The sequence below is a fragment of the Ovis canadensis genome, chromosome 9 (assembly GCF_042477335.2).
Source record: "Ovis canadensis isolate MfBH-ARS-UI-01 breed Bighorn chromosome 9, ARS-UI_OviCan_v2, whole genome shotgun sequence".
In the NCBI taxonomy this organism is placed as follows: Eukaryota; Metazoa; Chordata; class Mammalia; order Artiodactyla; family Bovidae; genus Ovis; species Ovis canadensis.
In genome coordinates, this window is record NC_091253.1 from 87,617,718 (window position 1) to 87,637,372 (window position 19,655).

Consider the following 19,655-nt stretch of genomic DNA (forward strand, 5'->3'; position numbering starts at 1 on the left):
AATCAACTACTTCAATTAAAAAAATTCAGCAATAAAATAAAATTCTTGGTCTACTCTCTATCTGACATTCTGACTTCAAGTTTATTGTTTTATTTTGATAAATCATAGGGAAAATAAACGATGATAATACAATGCTGACACTGCAAACTGAAACCCGTAACACCTAGGAAATGTAAAAGTCAAGGTTCTCACAGTTTTATTAACTAGTTTACGTTTCTTAAATGTAGAAGATAGCTTGCTAGTATGGTTGTAAAACTAAAATAGAGACAGGACTCCAGTGACCAAGGTGGGGACCCTGGCCCTATTTCTGGAAAGAGAAAAGAACAAGGGGTTAACTATCAGAGTCACAAGAAGAAGACTAAACTAATTAAAATTAGCTTTTCAAGATGCTTCCTTTTACTTTGTATCTTCTTGTACAAAAAATCATATTACCTATTCTTTATTTTCTACTCCAGAAAATGTCAGGAGGCTATTTGTGTTTTTTCAGGTTATCTTAATTTGCCTGAGTCAGTCATCTTCTACCTATATCTGGATTAATTTCCAATAGTAATGAATTCTGTAATAACAGAACATAAAAACAGATATCATCATGAAAAGTAAGCACATTTTTAAAATACACAAAATTGGCAGTAAACAACTTAGCATTTCTACTTTATATTCATTATAAACAAACCTATTTGAATGGTGTGTTACTATATCTGAAAAGCTTTTAAAGTAGTATTTCACATTATTCCAGTATGTATTTTCATTCAAATCAAAGAGGCTGTGAGAACAGGAAATTGTAGGATGGTTAGGAATTTTTTTAAAGTGAAAATTAAAATCCTTGCAACCTATAAAACACTAAATTTATAAAAAATGGACTATACCTCCAATTAAAATAAATAAATTTATATTTTTTAAAATGGACTACAAAAAATTAAAAGTCAAATAATATCTTAATATAAAAATTAAATAAAACCAATCCAAAGCTTGAATGAAATCAGAAAAACTGAAAATGACACAGATAAATGAATTAACAAGTTAGTTAAGCAGAGAGTAAATAAATGATTTTATTATGAGAAAAACTATCAGTGGCTATGTGTTTCAACAAGTGACACCACATATATTAAAAGAAACAGGAAATTATAGTCATAACTTTGATATAACCATGTTGCCTAAAATTATATGAGAATTGTGATATGCTAATTATTTATAATAAAACATACATGTGGGAATCTTCTCCCAATTTGGCAAGTTTTTCTTTCCTATCCTCTAAGTGTCATTTAGTGGCTACAGTGACAGTATTCAAATACATGTCTGCAAAGAAACAATGAAAAAAATACCAGGGAGTTCAAATATGTCTGTAAATGACCTTAAGTTAATTAGAAAAATCTGCACCCTTCCCAGTTCTTCTTCTCAAGTGTCAGCTCTCATTAAATTAGAAAAAATAATTTCATTTCAAAGTTAAGAAATCCTATAGTTAACAAACTTTTAAACTGGGATCAAGGGGGCACATTCCTAAGTTTCTGTATGATGTCATATGAAGCAGTTCACAGCTGAATTTGAATCTGCAAGAAGTATGAATGAGTTTTCAATATAAGAAGTATCTAACAGTAATTTCTTCTCTATAGGCTAACTGTGCTGGGAACAGGTGGCCCTGCTTTCAATTACGGAGGGCTAGCATGCCAGTGTGAGGCCTGGATTAGTTCACCTTCTCATGGGGAATTTTCCTCGGTTGGGAATGGATTTATTATGGCTTCACACATGGAATAGAGCTCATGTCAGCTGAGGGCAGTGACACATCATATGATTCAAATTAACCTGCTGTGGACTGTTCCGCGGGGCTTAGATTGTGTATTAAAATGACGACATTTTAAAAACAGCTTGAAAGAAACCAGGATTGCTGGACTGCAATGGTTCCAATTTGTTCCAACTAATCTATCACCTGCTGGATATATTATTCTAGTGGGTTTCTGGTAGCTGCTGTTTTCCAGGTTTCTCCAAGCCAGTGACCTTGCTAATGGGTACAATTGTTGCCTCTGAAGGAAGGAGGTGGGGGTTGAGAGAGCTTTGAAGGGGTTTTTGATGTACAAGTTGGGACCTACCATTTGCTCTAAGGTACTATTAAGTGAACTGAGGAAATCAGGGGATACTCAACACACTGAGTTATTTTCCCAAAACAAATGCTAAGGAGCAGCATATGCATCACCTTGTTTAGATAAAATAATCCCTAAAAAAAAAAATGAAAGGCTGAATTCAAAAGCTGTTAAGTTTGCACCTTAGGAAGAAAATTTAAGGTTAGGTAGTTATAGTTGGCATTTCCTCTACTCTTCAGGGCCATAACTTTTATTGCTACTGAAACTTTAATTCAAGAGCAAGAAAGGAGTAAATGAAAATACACTATTTTAGAGTTGTAATATAAAGCATTCTTTGGGAATGATACTTAAACAAGATGTGCATACAGGTTAAACTAATAGTATCAAAAGATTCTTAATGATAATACTGCATAATACTTAGAAGCATTCTTTGCAACACTAAAAAAATGGGGCTTTTTATTTTTCAAGGGAAGAGAATGGTACTGGGGAATATTATAAAGCTGAATTTTGTTCCTCCAGTCAGCATAAATAATACTGCTCTTAATATACTATTTCCTAAAATCTGGAAAAATATTTTTTTTCTTGAGTTGCCAAAAATATATAAAATAATACATAACCTAGAGCCAGACAGCCTGGAATGTGAACTCAAGTGGGCCTTAGGAATGATCACTATGAACAAAGCTAGTGGAGGTGACAGAATTCCAGCTGAGCTATTTCAAATCCTAAAAGATGATGCTGTGAAAGTGCTGCACTCAATATACCAGCAAATTTGGAATACTCAGCAGTGGTCACAGGACTGGAAAAAGGTCAGTTTTCACTCCAATCCCAAAGAAAGGCAATGCCAAAGAATGCTCAAACTACCACACAATTGCACTCATCTCACACGCTAGTAAAGTAATGCTCAAAATTCTCCAAGCCAGGCTTCAGCAATACGTGAACTGTGAACTTCCAGATATTCAAGATGGATTTAGAAAAGGCAGAGGAACAAGAGATCAAGTTGCCAACATCTGCTGGATCATCAAAAAAGCAAGAAGAGTTCCAGAAAAACATCTATTTCTGCTTTATTGACTATGCCAAAGCCTTTGACTGTGTGGATCAAAATAATCTGTGGAAAATTCTGAAAGAGATGGGAATACCAGACCACCTAACCTGCCTCTTGAGAAACCTGTATGCAGGTCAGGAAGCAACAGTTAGAACTGGACATGGAACAACAGACTGGTTCCAAATGGGAAAAGGAGTACGTCAAGGCTGTATACTGTCACCCTGCTTATTTAACTTATATGCAGAGTACATCATGAGAAACGCTGCGCTGGAGGAAATATAAGCTGGAATTAAGATTGCTGGGAGAAATATCAATCACCTCAGATATGCAGATGACACGACCCTTATGGCAGAAAGTGAAGAGGAACTAAACAGCCTCTTGATGAAAGTGAAAGAGGAGAGTGAAAAAGTTGGCTTAAAGCTCAATATTCAGAAAACTAAGATCATGGCATCTGGTCCCATCACTTCATGTCAAATAGATGGGGAAAGAGTAGAAACAGTGTCAGACTATTTTTTTGGGCTCCAAAATCACTGCAGATGGTGACTGCAGCCAGGAAATTAAAAGATGCTTACTCCTTGGAAGGAAAGTTATGACCAACCTAGATAGCATATTAAAAAGCACAGACATTACTTTGCCAACAAAGGTCCACCTTATCAAGGCTACGGTTTTTCCAGTGGTCATGTATAGATGTGAGAGTTGGACTATAAAGAAAGCTGAGCACAGAAGAATTGATGCTTTTGAACTGTGGTGTTGGAGAAGACAAGTCTTGAGAGTCCCTTGGACTGCAAGGAGATCCAACCAGTCCATCCTAAAGGAAATCAGTCCTGGGTGTTCACTGGAAGGACTGATGTTGAAGCTGAAACTCCAATAATTTGGCCACCTGATGCAAATAACTGATTCATTTGAAAAGACCCTGATGTTGGGAAAGACTGAACGCAGGAGGAGAAGGGATGAAATAGCTGGATGGCATCAACGACTCGATGGACATGAGTTTGAGTAAACTCCCGGAGTTGGTGATGGACAGGGCGGCCTGGTGTCCTGTGGTTTATGAGGTTGCAAAGAATTGGACATGACCTAGCAACTGAACTCAACAGCAAAAAATGCTTTATTATGTCTCATTACTCCTATTGCTCTCTAAATTAATGTACAGTAGCTGTTTACAGAGAGATAACAATTTTTATTTAATAACACTTATGTACATACTTTACATGACAAACTATTTATAATAAGGAAATTTTCTCTTAAGGTGGCAAATTCTGAAGAAGTTCAAGGCTGTTAGCTTAATGTTCTAGTGGAATCCCACAGAACTGACATATCATTCAAACTAATCTCCCCTCAAATAATTTATGATAGAAAAGTACTCTTGGTTAAAAGATGTTTTAGACTTTGAAGAAGTTAAACCATTTTATACTGGATATTGTATTTGATTTCTCATAATAAAATATCATTTAAAAAAACACTCAGGGCCTCCCTGGTGGGCCTACACCCTGCAACTAGAGAAGCCAGCACAAGCAGTGAAGACCCAGAGTAGCCAAAATAAATAAATAAAATTTAAAAACAGTCATTCTTTGTATCATTTCCCGCTCTCCTATGCCCACAAATATCTGCAGTTTGAGTCTCAGTAATTGTACTGATGGCAAGTAAATCATATATAAACATATATTATTAATGTATGAGTCATATAAAATCTTGGTACAAAAAGTATAGTCTCCAGATCCATAATGTTCATTTTACCTGTGAGCTTGTTAGAAACATAGAATTTCATCACTATTAAACCACATTTGCATTTAACTACAACTCCAGAGATGTTCAAACGCACACTGCAGTTTGAGAAGCACTGTTGTAAAATAACTATTTCAATTCATTAATTTAAAAGTTTGAACCCCCAGATAGGCAATCTTATTACTGAATGGGCATAAAATCAGAAATGGCAAATATGTAGTTTCCAATTTTAAAAAATATAATACACACAAAGTACAACTGTTGTAAAAGTCATACACAGTCAAATTGAATGACATAATAAAAATGTAAGTTTTAATTTGCTCACTGATATTTCTCAAAACTCAAATTATATGGGAGCCACAAAAATATGGTACACAATTTACCGTTGACTTGAAGATCCCATCCCTTTTAGAAACAAATCAATGTAAACTAGAAGGGAACTTTCTAGCCAAAAGGTGAAAGACTGTGCCTAAAAGCAAAAGAAATCTGAAACTAAAAGAAAGAAAAAGGAAGTAAATGCAAGTTTCTCTATCACTTCTCCATGAACTACTCACGTTCTTACCCTATTTCATTCATTCTGGCATATTCAGTCTTTTGTCCTGCAATTGATGAAGTAAGAAAGCTACCGACTCTCTGCCTCCCTATGGACTGTAGTCTGCCAGGCTCCTCTGTCCATGGGATTTCTCTGGCAAGAATACTGGAGTGGGTTGCCATTTCCTTCTCCAAGTTGCAGGTGGATTCTTTACCACCTGAACCATCAGTGAAACATCATATACATGTATATTATATATATATATAAATAGCTTAAGTAGCAGGTATTTTTTTCTTTTTTTCTTAGTAGTTTATAAAATGTTTTTTCCTACATTGACGGTTGCTTGAATTCCATGAAATATGGTACTTCACATTCACTAGCCAAGGACTCACACTCTTTTTCAACCATCCAGCATTCCAAAGGATGCTTCCATCTTTCATGAATCCTTTAGACTTCATCATCAGCTTCTTCCCTTCCTTCAACTCTTTAAAACCACGCCTATATAGTCAATCTAGATACTAAAAATTAGAACTAATTCTTCATATATCTATATGTTTTAAATCCAAGCATCAGATAAACATGTATAAGAAGAACTGAGTCCCAGTGAAAGGGCCAACCGAGGTGATTTCTACTCTAGTCCCGATGGTGGGCCACTTTCTCTATTTGTAGTCATGAATCATAATTTACCGGCATGTTGTGGCACACAAACTTAATCAGGTCTACACAGGGATAGCTTTCAATCACCAAAATTCTTGCCTTGCAGTATATTGCTAGAGATCTTAAGACAGTACAACACCGCAGTTTTAAACTCCTAATGAAGAAACTGGTATTCTTTTAATGACTAACATGTTCTGGAGCACTGTGAGTATAACAAAAGGAAAACTTAACTGTAGTAATTTTTTTTTAAATGAACAGCTCAGATCTCAAAGAGATGATATAAGAGTAACAAAGAAAAGAAGAGGAATTATCCTCCAATTAAAAATAAAAAAATTAATTAAAAAAATGAGATGAAGGAGGAAGAAATAGAGCAGCAAAAAGAAAGAGCATGAGGAGGAGAGAGACAAGAAAGAAAAAACCTTTAATTATACTAAAATTAGCACAGTATAGAAGTGACCTAGGTCTTTGGAGTCATAAAGACGAGTTTGAATGGCTGCTTTGCTACTGTGATCTCAGGCAATCGACTTCATTTTTCAAAGTCTTAGCTTCTGTATTTGTAAAATGGGAATAATTATAGAGCCTACACCTTGGCTTTATACAAGTATATAAAGTACCTAGTACCTGGGACATAATAAGCACTTAATAGCTTTTGATATCTATATCTATTGAAAATTGAGTGTTAATATGTCCCAAGCGCTTTGCTAAGCATTTCAAATGTGTATTTACCTAATCCAATCTACCTATGTGTATTATCTTGTGTATGTATTCATGTATCTTATCCACCTAACTATCCATTCATGCTCCCACCCATCTATCCATCCATTACCTATTTTATCTCTTCATTTACAGGTAAAGAAACTGAGGCACAGGAGATTAGACAATGGCCTAAGGTCCCACATTTAATTAGGAGAAAAGGCAGAAATAAAATGACAACTACTTTTTAAATTGATAACTACTTTTTATCAACTAATGGTAATTTTTAATGCATATTAATATTAGCCTTTTGATCTCTAAAATAGGTAGCCTGAGAAGAGTACATGTCTGGAAAACAAATTACTCATGGTTGGAAAAGAACATCAAGATTACTAGCAGACTCCATGTACACATTGAGAGACTCACAGGAAAAAAAAGTTTGAATTATGACTTTCTTACCTGGTCCGTTAAGAAAATCTTTAATTTGTAGCGTTACAAGTGAAGGTGGAATACCACTTTTGCTGTCTATTTCTCCAGGTACCGTCTGCAGCCAAACTGTGCAATAATCAAGGGCTTCAGGCAAAGTCTTCCCAGGATCTAAAGAGACAAAATTAAAGCTGAAAATGTCAATTACAACACAAACATCAATTCTGGTGTAAGAGTTTGAGCTGATAACCAAGAGAAAAAAGTTAAAATATTGTATGTCACTTTGATTAATGCATTTGTTTGTATACATTCAGTACATAAATACTTAAAGAGAAGCCCTCTGTACAAGGTAGACTGAGGAAACTATGTTTTCCAGAACCAGGCCAAAGAGGAAAAAATATTTCAAATCTTAGCTCATATCACCATTGAGTAAAGGCAGCTTTTGTACTGAGCTGCTGACTGTTAACAGTTGAATAGATAGATTTCTTTTTTAAAGGGATGTTGGAAACAAGAGAGAAAAAAGGGCAACCTTTCCAGCTTAAAAAGAGGCATATACATGTTCAAAGATGCAGTGGATTAGTACTACTTAGGGGTTATTCGATCTGTTTCAGTTTTACTGACATTACAATTACTTTTACTGCTAGGCTTTTGAAGTTAACTTCAGTAGCTTTCCCATAACCTTTTTTAATGATAAAATAGGTCAATCTTTCAACAGTTCCAATTATGACTAAAAGTGGACTTTTTCAGTTTTGATTTTTCTATTAAATATTGCGCATTTTAAGTTTTTTAAGGTTGATACTGTATATTTTTTTAAAGTTTCTTTCAGTTATTGGTCATGGTAAATGGAATTTACTTTTTAATGCTTGGCAATCCAGTTTTTATTGAAATAGCTCTTTAAATAAAAACGACTGCTATATCTTGGCATGCAATGTAGTAGGCTTTTTAAAAAGTTCTAAATATTCACAGTTTTTCTTTAGTTTCAAGATTGTTTTACTCTCTGTGTTTTAATGGCCTTTCAATGTCAATTTTACAGGGATGTTCTTGCCATAGAGTCCATCTATTCCATTTTCAGTTGATTTGAAATGTGTTATTAAAGTGTTATTTATTTTAGGTTTTATTGATTGGATTGCATTCAAGAAGAGCATTTACATACTGTGTATTATATTCAACATATGGTTATACAGTATTACTGTCATATGTGAACTGGGCATATAAATTCTGCCTTGGAATTTGTATTTCTTGACCTTATCATGTGATCCTTATGAAACTTGGCACATATGAACCTTTATGTGATTTCAAAGAAAATACTGAAAGCAACTGATTGTGACGTTAGATCTATGTGGTAAAGATCAAACACTAAACTAGTGCATTCTTCTCTTTTTATATAATCAGTGAATTTAAAGCAGTGAGAATATGCATAGTAGATCTATTACACAGTAACACTATACTATTCTGTTGTTCAAACATAACGGTAAAGTCTGGTGAAAGGATGGCAAACGTCTATTGCTGGTAGGTCTATAATCAATCTGTAGGCTCTATGTAGCCTGTCAGGACCTGAGCATCTCTTTCTAGGTCTCACCTATGTAGCCATCATTAAGAAGAAATCATTATTATCAAGTAAGTGATACTGTGCCAGACCTATATGAGGAGACATAATTCTTGATTTTACAGATGATACAATCTAGAGAGAAAACAATGATCTGAAGGAAAAAAAAGATAAATGATGTTGCTGGATAAATAATGCACAGGAATGAATTAAACAGATGTAGAAAAATTGATATGATGTGTAAAAACTTGGCAAGTAAAAATGAGGATGATAAGTATATCAAGGTATAAAAACCACATATTTAAACTTGTATGGCAGAAAAGGGATATCATGACTATACAGTTTGTATAATCAATACAGACACTAACAGAAAAATGGGTAAAGAGTAGAAAAAGAACTTATTTATGAAGAAAATAAACAAATAATAAATGAAGGAAAACAAATGGTATAAAGCAGTTAAAATATAAACATTAAGAGATACTACATCTTAGAAATAATTAAAGGAAAAAAAAAACCTTTTTAAAATAAGTCGAGTTTTCTACCTACCAAGACTAAAAAAACTGATAATGTCTATGCAAGAAGAGAGTGAAAAAGCTGGCTTAAAACTCAGCACTCAAAAAACTAAGATCCATGGCATCTGGTCCCATTACTTCATGGCAAACAGATGGGGTAAAAATGGAAACAGTGACAGATTTTATTTTCTTGGGCTCCAAAATCACTGTGGATGGTGACTGCAGTCATGAAATCAAAAGACGCTTGCTCCTTGAAAGAAAAGCTATAACAAACCTAGACAGCGTATTAAACAGCAGAAACATTACTTTGCCAACAAAAGTCCACATAGTCAAAATTATGGTTTTTCCAGTAGTCATGTACAGATGTGAGAGTTGGACCATACAGAAGGCCGAACACCAAAGAATTGATGCTTTAGAACTGTGGTGCTGGAGAAGACTTTACTGACGACCTTGGACAATACGGAGATCAAGCCAGGCAATCCTAAAGGATATCAACCCTGAATAGTCATTGGAAGGACTGATGCTGGAGCTAAGGCTCCAATACTTTCACTACCTGAAGTGATGAGCCAACTCAAAAGACAGTGATGCTGGGAAAGACAGAGGGCAGGAGGAGAAGGGGGTGACAGAGGATGAGATGGTTGAATGGCATCATCGACTCAATGGACATGAGTTTGATCAAACTCTGGGAGATAGTGAAGGACAGGGAAGCCTGGAGTGCAGCAGTCCCTGGGGTCCCAAAGAGTTGGACACGACTCAGTGACTGAACAAACGTAACACACACACATACAAATTCATTGTATAACTGTTTATCATAGCAAAAAGTAGAAAAGAACTAAGACATCCATCAATGGACTGATATTTAAATAAAAACCAATAACCCATAAAATGTTTAGAAGAATCAAGATTTATATGTATTGATATAGTAAGACAAACATTTTATGCTAGTAGTAAATAACAAAGGTTGAATATTTTTTCACTTATTGGCCATGTAGGATTCTTCTTCTAAAAATAAATACTCATTTTTCTATTGGGTCTTTTTTCTTACTGATTTGTAGAAACTCCTTATATATTATGGGTGTTAATGCTTTGTTTGCCATGTGTAGCAAATGTTATTTCCTGGTATGTTAGTTGCCTTATAGTTATATCCTGATGCTTTTTACATGCGTACTTTGGAATAGATGAGGTAAAAAATGATTAACATATCTTACGGATTTATCCCTAGGTAGAGTATATATTTTCCCATAGTCTATTGAAGCATTTCTAAGATCTGTTTTTACCTTTAGCTATTTAATCCTTCTGGAGAACACTGTTTTATGAAAGAGGAAAAAAACTCCTCAGTCTCACTATTAATTAAGTTCAGTTCAGTCTCTCAGTCATGTCCGACTCTTTGCGACCCCATGAACTGCAGCATGCCAGGCCTCCCTGTCCATCCCCAACTCTTGGAGCCTACCCAAACTCATGTCCACTATTAATTAAGCTTATTTAAAACAAGAAACAAATTTTTTTCACTTGACAGATAAACAAAAACTTAAAATGTATAATATCTTGTGTGGGGGAGGAAGAAAAATTGATATTGATACCATGTATCATAGGTAAGAGTGTGTTAGTTGCTCAGTCATGTCCAACTCTTGCCCATTAGGCTCCTCTGTCCATGGGATCTCCCAGGCAAGAACACTGGAATGGGTTGCCATTTCCTTCTCCGCGGATTTTCCCGACCCAGGAATTGAATTCCCCTCTCTTACATATCCTGCACTGGCGGGTAGATTCTTTCCTCCTAGTGCCACCTGGGAAGCCACATATTACATCCCTGGTTTAAAATGTATAGCTGCATTCAGACGGCTGGTATAAGAACAGAATAACTGAAATCAAGAACATTCAGGAAAACGTAGGTTCATGGTTGATGAATACTGAATGTATGATAGGGCTGGTGGCTACTCCGAGTTTTGGCTAAAACCTCTACTCTGGATATGCCTATAGTCACTGTGGTGAGATGAAGCAGCAGCAGTAGCAGAAAGGTGTATGAGAATCCCAGAGGATAGATAGCTCAGGTGTGTAAATCACTATTTAGTCCCTTTGGCTCTCATGGCTAGATGATGTGGGGGATGACTTCTAGACTTCCTGAACTGACTTCAGTTTAGCTTCTCCTTAATTACATCATCAGGTCTAGAAAACAGGATTCATATTACACATTCCTTGGGGTTAATATATAGCTGGAAACGCACCAGAAAAACCAAGATTAAAGGAGCCTGTGAATATGATACAAACGGAGTAACAAATAGGGATGACTTTATCATACTGGAAGCTCTGTTAGACTTTGCCAGCTTTCTTCTTCATACTCAGCTAACACCTATTTATTTAAGTACAGGAAGCTCTCAAAAAGAATAAGCCCCTGCTGATGTTAATGAGCATGTTTACATTTACACTGTTGTCCCTAGGCCAAAGAAACAGGAGAAAGCCATATCTTATTATGAGTAACAGACTGTGGGAAACGGGTCAGAAACACACGATAAACTGCTCACAGCCATAAATCTTGTTCAAAGTCAGTTAGCATTCACTTCCATGAGACACTGGTATTGACAAAGTTATAATATTTGTTTTTCTTCTAGGTTGACCTGGACTTCAAAACAAAATACTTCATCATATTATGTCACAAAGAACACTAAAGGGAAGATTCAGAGCTTAAAGTCCATTCCCAGATGGACCAAGGTACTGTTGGCTTTTATAGAGCTTGATTCAGATTATATTCTTTGTGCTTATAGATTACTTTGTCTTCTTCACAAAACCTACATTTTATTTAACTGCTTAGGAGGTTTTTCTCTGATTCTGATAAAGTCATCTTTCTAGTGCTGCTCATTATTGTTATTTTTTGACCCTTAGCAGATGTTCACAGAGTTAAGTACGTCTTTGCTTAACATTTGAATTACATAAAATATAACATGACTCATGTGTTCAGCTCACAATGAAACTTTAGAAATGAATTTATTTTCTTTGCAATCTTCTATTTACAAAAAACTTATTTTCCATGCTCATATAGAACAGCAGAGTGCTGCAGACTTTGTAAGCTTCACAGTTTCTCGGTTTTTTTTTATTAATACTATGTGGCAGGATATTTCTTTTTCATAACTAAGCAGAATTTTCAGTAAGGTCCCAATGAGGATATATCTTCCCACAGATTTCAGTGAGAATTTCCTCATTTTAAGATTGATATAATGCTGAATATATAATGAAGTCCATTTACTTTTATACCAGATACTTCAGAGAGACAAAAACTGTTTTTTTTTTGTTTTTTTTTGCCATGAGTACTACTTTTGTGCTCAGGAACACCTCTCACAACTGAACTGGTTAAAGAAGGGCAGAAAGAGAAATTAGTCCATTGGTTATTTTCCCTGAAAGTTCCAGGCAAAGTTTTCATGGAGGAAGATGCAAGTAACTACAGTCACCATAATGTTTCTGACTCTTTGATTTGATTTTCTCATGATACCCTTGTCTTTTACATTCTGTGGAAAATGAATGCTAAGTTATAGGGAGCAAGGTCAAGGGAATCAAATTTTCCTGTGATAGAGAGTTCCTCTAAACTTATGTTATCAGAAAAAATATTATTAATTGAAATTTGGGGGATAAATCTTAAAAAATAAATATGATTAGTTGGGTTTTGGTGTGCCTCACTTTAAGCATGTTTTCTACAGTAAGCAAATAATCTGTCATCTTATTTCTGTATTAGCTTCTTGCTGTACTAATGTAATCCTGTTGCTGTTTGCAATCCTAACAAAATCTTGCTCGGTATTATCAAATACTTTTGAAATTGTATCATGCTTTTTCAATCCTACTGATGCTTACTGATGATATATAATTAAAATTAATGTGTTCCCTAAACTGTTACTGTAGATTAAAATTTCAGCAACTTTTGGCTTTGATTTCATATCGCACTGAGTTTTCCTTCCTTTCTCCCACCCACCCTGAATTTTCTGATGGAGCACATCATGAAAACATCACAAATTTCTCAGCGGCACAACACAAATATTTGTATGATGTAGCACTGCAAATAGCCTCAAGATTTTACTTGTCTCCATTTTACTAATTCTAGAAAGTCTTGAAAGATCTACTATTTAGTTTTTAAAAAGGAAAACCAGATTATATATTTTATTCACTTTAAAGCCACCTGTTATTACGTCACAAGCATGCTGAAGTCTGCTGTAGGTACTGAACCCAGGCATATCCCAGGATGCCACAGAACCAAAGTGGCTTCTATGACTGTTTACGGAGACTGGTTCTCTTTGGCCTGAGGTATCCAGAGCCATCATGTTTATGAAGTGAAGTGAAATGAAAGTTGCTCAATTGTTTCCGACTCTTTGTGACCCCGTGGCCTATATAGTCCATGGAATTCTCCAGGTGAGAATTTTCCAGGCTGAAGTGGGTAACCTTTCTCATCTCCAGGAGATCTTCCCAACCCAGGGATCAAACCCAGGGAGCGAACCTAGGTCTCCTGCATTGCAGGCAGATTCTTTACCAGCTGGGCCACAAGAGAAACCCAAGAATACTGGATGGGTAGCCTGTCCCTTCTCCAGCAGATCTTCCTGACCCAGGAATCAAACTGAAGTCTCCAGCATTGCAGGCAGATTCTTTACCATCTGAGCTATGAGGGAAGCCTCATGTTTATGAAAGAGCATGTTAAGCGACTTTTGATGAACTCTTGAGGGCCAACTGATAAGTGATACGATACTGTCACATGAAAGAGGTTTGTGAAATAGTTTATCACTGACCCAGGACTTACTGAAAACAGCCTTTCTTCCATGGAGCTTTCTAACATGTTCTTAAAGAAGAGTTTCTATCAGTTTGAAGTGAAAGCTGCTCAGTCATGTCCGAATCTTTGCGACCCTGTGGACTATGCCGTCCATGAAATTCTCCAGGCCAGAATACTGGAGTGGGTAGCCTTTCCCTTCTCACCCCAGGGATCGAACCCAGGTCTCCCATTTTGTCAGCGGATTCTTTACCAGCTAAGCCACTAGGGAAGCCCAAGAAGGTCACTGGGCCCGGGACACCATCAGGGACTCAGCTTGTAATAGGAAAAAAAGTGTGTAGGGTGATGAAAGAACATGAACTCAGAAGGTACATAGTGAAGTTAAAGTGCTAGTTGCTCAGTGTGTCTGACTCTTTGTGACTCCTTGGATTGTAGTCTGCCAGTCTCCTCTGTCCATGGAATTCTTCAGGCAAGAATACTGAAGTGGGTTGCCATGCCCTCCTCCAGGGGATCTTCCCAAGCCAGGGATCTCCCACATTGCAAGCAGATTCTTTACCACCTGAGCCACCTGGGAAGCCCTGGAGGTACATAGATCTGGATATAAATCCTGACTCCTTAAACTGGGTAAATTTAATTTTAACTTCCCTGAGTCTCCGATTGTTTTCAAAATGGGGATAATAAACTAAATTATGGGGCTGCTGAGAATATTATATAGATAATACATGTACTGCGGTTTGTATGGACATGTTATGGTAGATGTTCAATAAACAGTCACTATTTTGTTTCTTAAATACAAACTCTAAACAAAATAAGAGTATATGTGTGGTATATCTTTCAAATATCATTCTTTTTAGTTTTTTTAATTTTGAAAAATCTTTACTGCTTATATAAAATAAGAGGAATATAATGTAAAAGGTAAAAAAATAGTGGAAATTATACTCAATTTTGGGCTTCCCCTGTGGCTCAGATGGTAAAGAATCCGCCTGCAATGCTGGAGACTCAGGTTCGATCTCTGGGTCAGGAAGATTCCCTGGGGAAGGGAACGGCAACACACTCCAGTTTTCTTGCCTGGAGAATACCATAGGCAGAGAAGCCTGGCGGGCTACAGTTCATGGGACAGCAAAGAGTCAGACACGACTGAGCGACTGTCACTTCACTTCACATGCCCAATTTTAACCTTAAAAGCTACTAAACTTCTTAATATTTAACTTTTCAAATAATAATTATTAAAGTCTGAAATATGAGTCAACATATTTTACTTCCATATAAAATAATCTTTGCTAAGGAGAAATTATAGACCTGACAATTTCTTCGCATTTTGGTTCTGATAGTTATCAAAACTGTATTCTCAGCTCCTTTCTCATCCTTTAGAAATGCTTGGCCTACAAGTGAGTCAAGGATATGCAATTTGCAAGCCAAAGTTGATTCCTTTTTGTTTTTCAAACTAGAAGTTGGAGACTCCTTTTACAAAGGTGGCTGGGTATATCAACCTTATACAAAGGAGACTGAAATGACACTTTTAAATAATTTATAAGTAAATATAGTGAGTCCATAAGGATTTCAATTTCACAGGGCTTTATTTTTAAGGAAGAACAAGAAGAGTTCATAACTAGCCAGAGGAGGGAGGGTGGGAGGAAATACCTAAAGAGGACTCAGGGTAACTAACAGGCAAGGGCTTAGAGTCCCTGCTCTCCTTTCCTCTCTCTGGCTTTATCGAATACATGTTCCTAGATGGTTCTTTAGTGGAATCCTTTTATTACCAGTCAAAAATACACAAAAGTTTCCCTTAACATAAAAAGAATAAAATGTCAAGGAAAGCATTTTGGGAGAATCTACTATATGTGATCAATTTGCCTCTATGTACGAAATTCATATGGTTAGAGCTCCCAAGGGCCTCCTTCAGAAGCCATGGTTATACTTAGTTTTGGTATGCTCAAAAATGATTGGAAGTGTAACTCCTTTCAACCAGTGATTACTGTCAGAATAGTCACCTTCTAACCACTGGATATGCAAAAGGCAAAGCTATAGGTTTACTGAGTTGCTTATATTTTTTTATATTTATTTTTTGCTCCTTAGTTTAAAGGCTATCTTATTATTTTTCTTTTTTTAAATGTAGCCACAGAAGCAAATCTAGTCCACGAGGCTTCTATAATACCTGAAAACTAAATCATGAAGGAACCTAGATCCATAAAATACAGTAACAATTCAATGAAAAAAACAGCAAAATCAACCAAAAATTCAATTCTAAATTGCTATATAAATGGTCAGTGGCACCATTTCCTTGTCAATATTTAGGCATTTGACTAACTCTAACCATTTTTGACTAACTCTAAGCATTTTTTTCACCTCATAAGATGTGACAGGAAGGGGAAAAGGAGATTTCCAGATTTGAAATTTCAAACCTGGAGCCTATAGGAAGGAAAAGAAGAAAAAATTAAAATGGCTATTGGCGTATGTGATCACCAGGGTCTACCGGTTCTTATTTTTTGAACCAAACTTTCCATACCCTGAAAGCACATTCTTTCCACTTAATGATGCTAATCAGCAGATAACATGTGAAACATCATCTCAATTAATTCCTTTAATTTTCTACACTGTTTCGTGTTGTGCTTGATCCATTTACTATTTTTTTGTTGTTATTTTAATGTTGAATTCTAATGTTGGTGACTTCCTGGTGGCCCAGTGGTTAAGAATTTGCCTGCCAACGCAGGGGACACTGTTGGATCCCTGGTATGGGAAGATTCCACATGCCTTGGGGCAACTAAGCCGCAACTACTGAGCCTGTACTCGAGTCCATGAGCTGCAACTACAGAAGCCCATGCACACTAAGGCTCATGGTCTGCAACAAGGGAAGCTACAATGAGAAGTCCGTGTACCACAATGAAAGAATAGCCTCTGCTTGCCACAGCTAAAAGAAGCTTGCAGGCAGCAATGAAGACCCAGAGCCGCCAAAAATAAATAAATAAATTCTAATGTTGGTTTCAGACACTTTATATGACATCTGATTAAAATTCAGAGCAAGGACACAGAGGAAGCTGTTTAGTCAAAAAATGTAGCCATATAAATTCATGGAAGATCAAATTAATCTGAACTGCAAGCCTCAGCTCTGCTCTAAGTTTGGGTTCTGTAACACTGAAGGCAAATCCAGTGACTATAAATGATTCTTCTCATTTTTCCTTCACTGTGAATATATGCTGATGATTACAATTGGTGTTAAAAAGGGCCAGGACACTAATCTCTTTATCGTGTCCAAAAAGGAAAGTCTTATTACCATTAAGCCCTCCTTTCTAATGCTAATAACTACAGAAGTCCCAATTTATAGTTGATTATTTCATAGTTTCAAGGTATTTCACAAATATTATCTCATTTGGAGGTCAGACTAAACCATCAAACTACAAAAAACACATATTATTATAAAAGTATACCTTGTTTTATTGTGCTTTGTAGATATTGACTCTTCTAGAAATTGAAGGTTTGTGGCAACTCCCTCAAGCAAGTTGATTGGTGCCATTTTTCCAAAAGCATCATCTCATTTTGTGTCTTTGTGTCATCACATGTTGGTAAGTTTCGATATTTCAATTTTTTTCATTATTATATTTGTTATGGTGATCTGTGATCAATGATCGTTGATGTTACTATTCTAATAGTAGAGCATGTAGGCTCAGCAATTGTATTAGGGCGCCACAAAACACGCCCATATAAGATAATGCAGTGTTGTATGTGCTCTGACTGTGCAACTGACTGGTCATTCCCCCATCTCTCTCTCTCTCCTCTGGCCCCCCTATTCTCTGTGCTCAGCCACTACTATCATGTCCGCCTCTTTGTGACCCCATGGAGGTAGACTGCCAGGCTCCTCTGTCCATGAAGGAATATCTCAGGCAAGAACACTGGTGGTGGTGGTTTAGTCACTAAGTGGTGTCTGACTCTTGTGACCTCACGGACTATAGCCCGCCAGGCTCCTCTGTCCATGGGATTTCCCAGGCAAGAACACTGGAGTGGATTGCCATTTCTTCCTCCAGGGGGTCTTCCTGACCCGGGGATCGAAACCGCATCTCATCTGTCTCATGCACTGCAGGTGGGTTCTTTTACCTGCTAAGCCATCGGAGAAGCCCCATTCCCTGAGATACAATACAGAAATTAGATCAATTAACAACCCTACAGTGGACTCTGAATATTCAAATGAAAGGAAGTGTTGTACATCTCTCGCTTTAAATCAAAAACTAGAAATGATAAAGCTTAGGAAGGCACACTGAAAGCCCAGACACACCAAAAGCTTGGCTTCTTGGACCAGTTAGCCCAGTTGTGAATGCAAAGGAAAAGTTCTGGAGGGAAATTAAAAGTGCTACTTCAGTGAACATGTAAATAATAAGAAAATAAAACAGCTTTATTGCTGATAGGAGAAAGTTTTAGTGGTCTGGATGGATGATCAAACTAGTCACAACACTTTCTTAAGCCAAAGCCTAATCCAGAGAAAGGTCTTAATTCTCTTCAATTCTATAAAGGCTGAAGGAGATAAGGAAGCTGCAGAGAAAAGTGTGAAGCTAGCAGAGGTTAGTTCATGAGATTTAAAGAAAGAGGCCAACTCTGTAACATAAAAGTACAGGGTGAAGCAGCAAATGCTAATTCAGAAGCTGTAGCAAGTTATCTAGAAGATCTGATATCAAGACCCAGAAGCTAAGATAATTAATGAAGGTGGCTACACAAAACAACAGATTTTCAATGTAGTCAAAACAGCCTTATATTGGAAGAAGATGCCATCTAGGACTCTCATAGCTTAAGAGGAGAAGTCAATTCCTGGCTTCAAAGCTTCAAAGGCTGATTCTCTTACCGGGGTCAGTGCAGCTGGTGACTTGAAGCCAATGCTCATTTACCAATCTGAAAATTCTAGGGCCTTTAGGAATTAAGCTAAACCTACTCTGTCTGTGCTTTATAAATGGAACAAAACCTGGATGACAGCACATCTGTTTACAACATGGTTCCTGGATATTTTAAGCCCACTGTTGAGATCTACTGCTTAGGGAAGAAAAGATTCCTTTCAAAACATTGACAATGCACCTGGTTACCCAGGAGTTCTGATGGAGATATTCAACAAGATCAATGTTGTTTTCATGTCTGCTAACACAACATCCATTCTGCAGCCCATAGATCAGGAGTAATTTCAACTTTCAAGCTTTACTATTAAAAAAATACATTTTGTGAAGCTATAACTGCCATAGATAGTGATTTCTCTGATGAATCTGGTAAAGTAAATTAAAACCTCCTGGGAAGGGTACACCATTCTAGATGCCATTGAGAACATTTGTGATTCATGGGAAGAGGTCAAAATATCAACAATGGGAAGACGCTGATCCCAATTCTCATGAATGACTCTGAGGGGTTCAAGACTTCAGTGGAGAAAGTAACTGCAGATGTGGTAGAAACAGAAAGAGAACAAGAATTAGAAGCGAAGCCTGAACATGTGACTAAACTGATGCAATCTCATGATAAAGCTTTAACGGATGAGGGATTTTTTCTTATGGATGAGCAGAAAAGGAGATGCATGAAGATTGTTGAAATGACAACAAAGGGCTTAGAATATTACATAAACTTAGTTATAAGGTAGCGGCAGGTTTTGAGAGGATTAACTCCAGTTTTGGAAGAAGTTCTACATGGGTAAAATGCTATCAAGCAGCACTGCATGCTACGGAGAAATCACTCATGAAATGAAGAGTC

The 19,655-nt window shown here is 36.6% G+C and overlaps 1 protein-coding gene across 5 annotated transcripts in view; it reads right to left on the bottom strand.

Annotated features, from left to right (window-relative positions):
- The window catches only part of VPS13B (vacuolar protein sorting 13 homolog B), a 787,290-nt gene that overhangs the window by 206,197 nt on the left and 561,438 nt on the right, over positions 1–19,655 (bottom strand). For all 5 annotated transcript variants that reach the window (XM_069600522.1, XM_069600521.1, XM_069600524.1 and 2 more), the window contains exon 35: positions 7,181–7,318. In XM_069600522.1, coding sequence (XP_069456623.1) covers positions 7,181–7,318 — 138 coding nt within the window. The remainder of the gene's footprint in view (positions 1–7,180; positions 7,319–19,655) is intronic.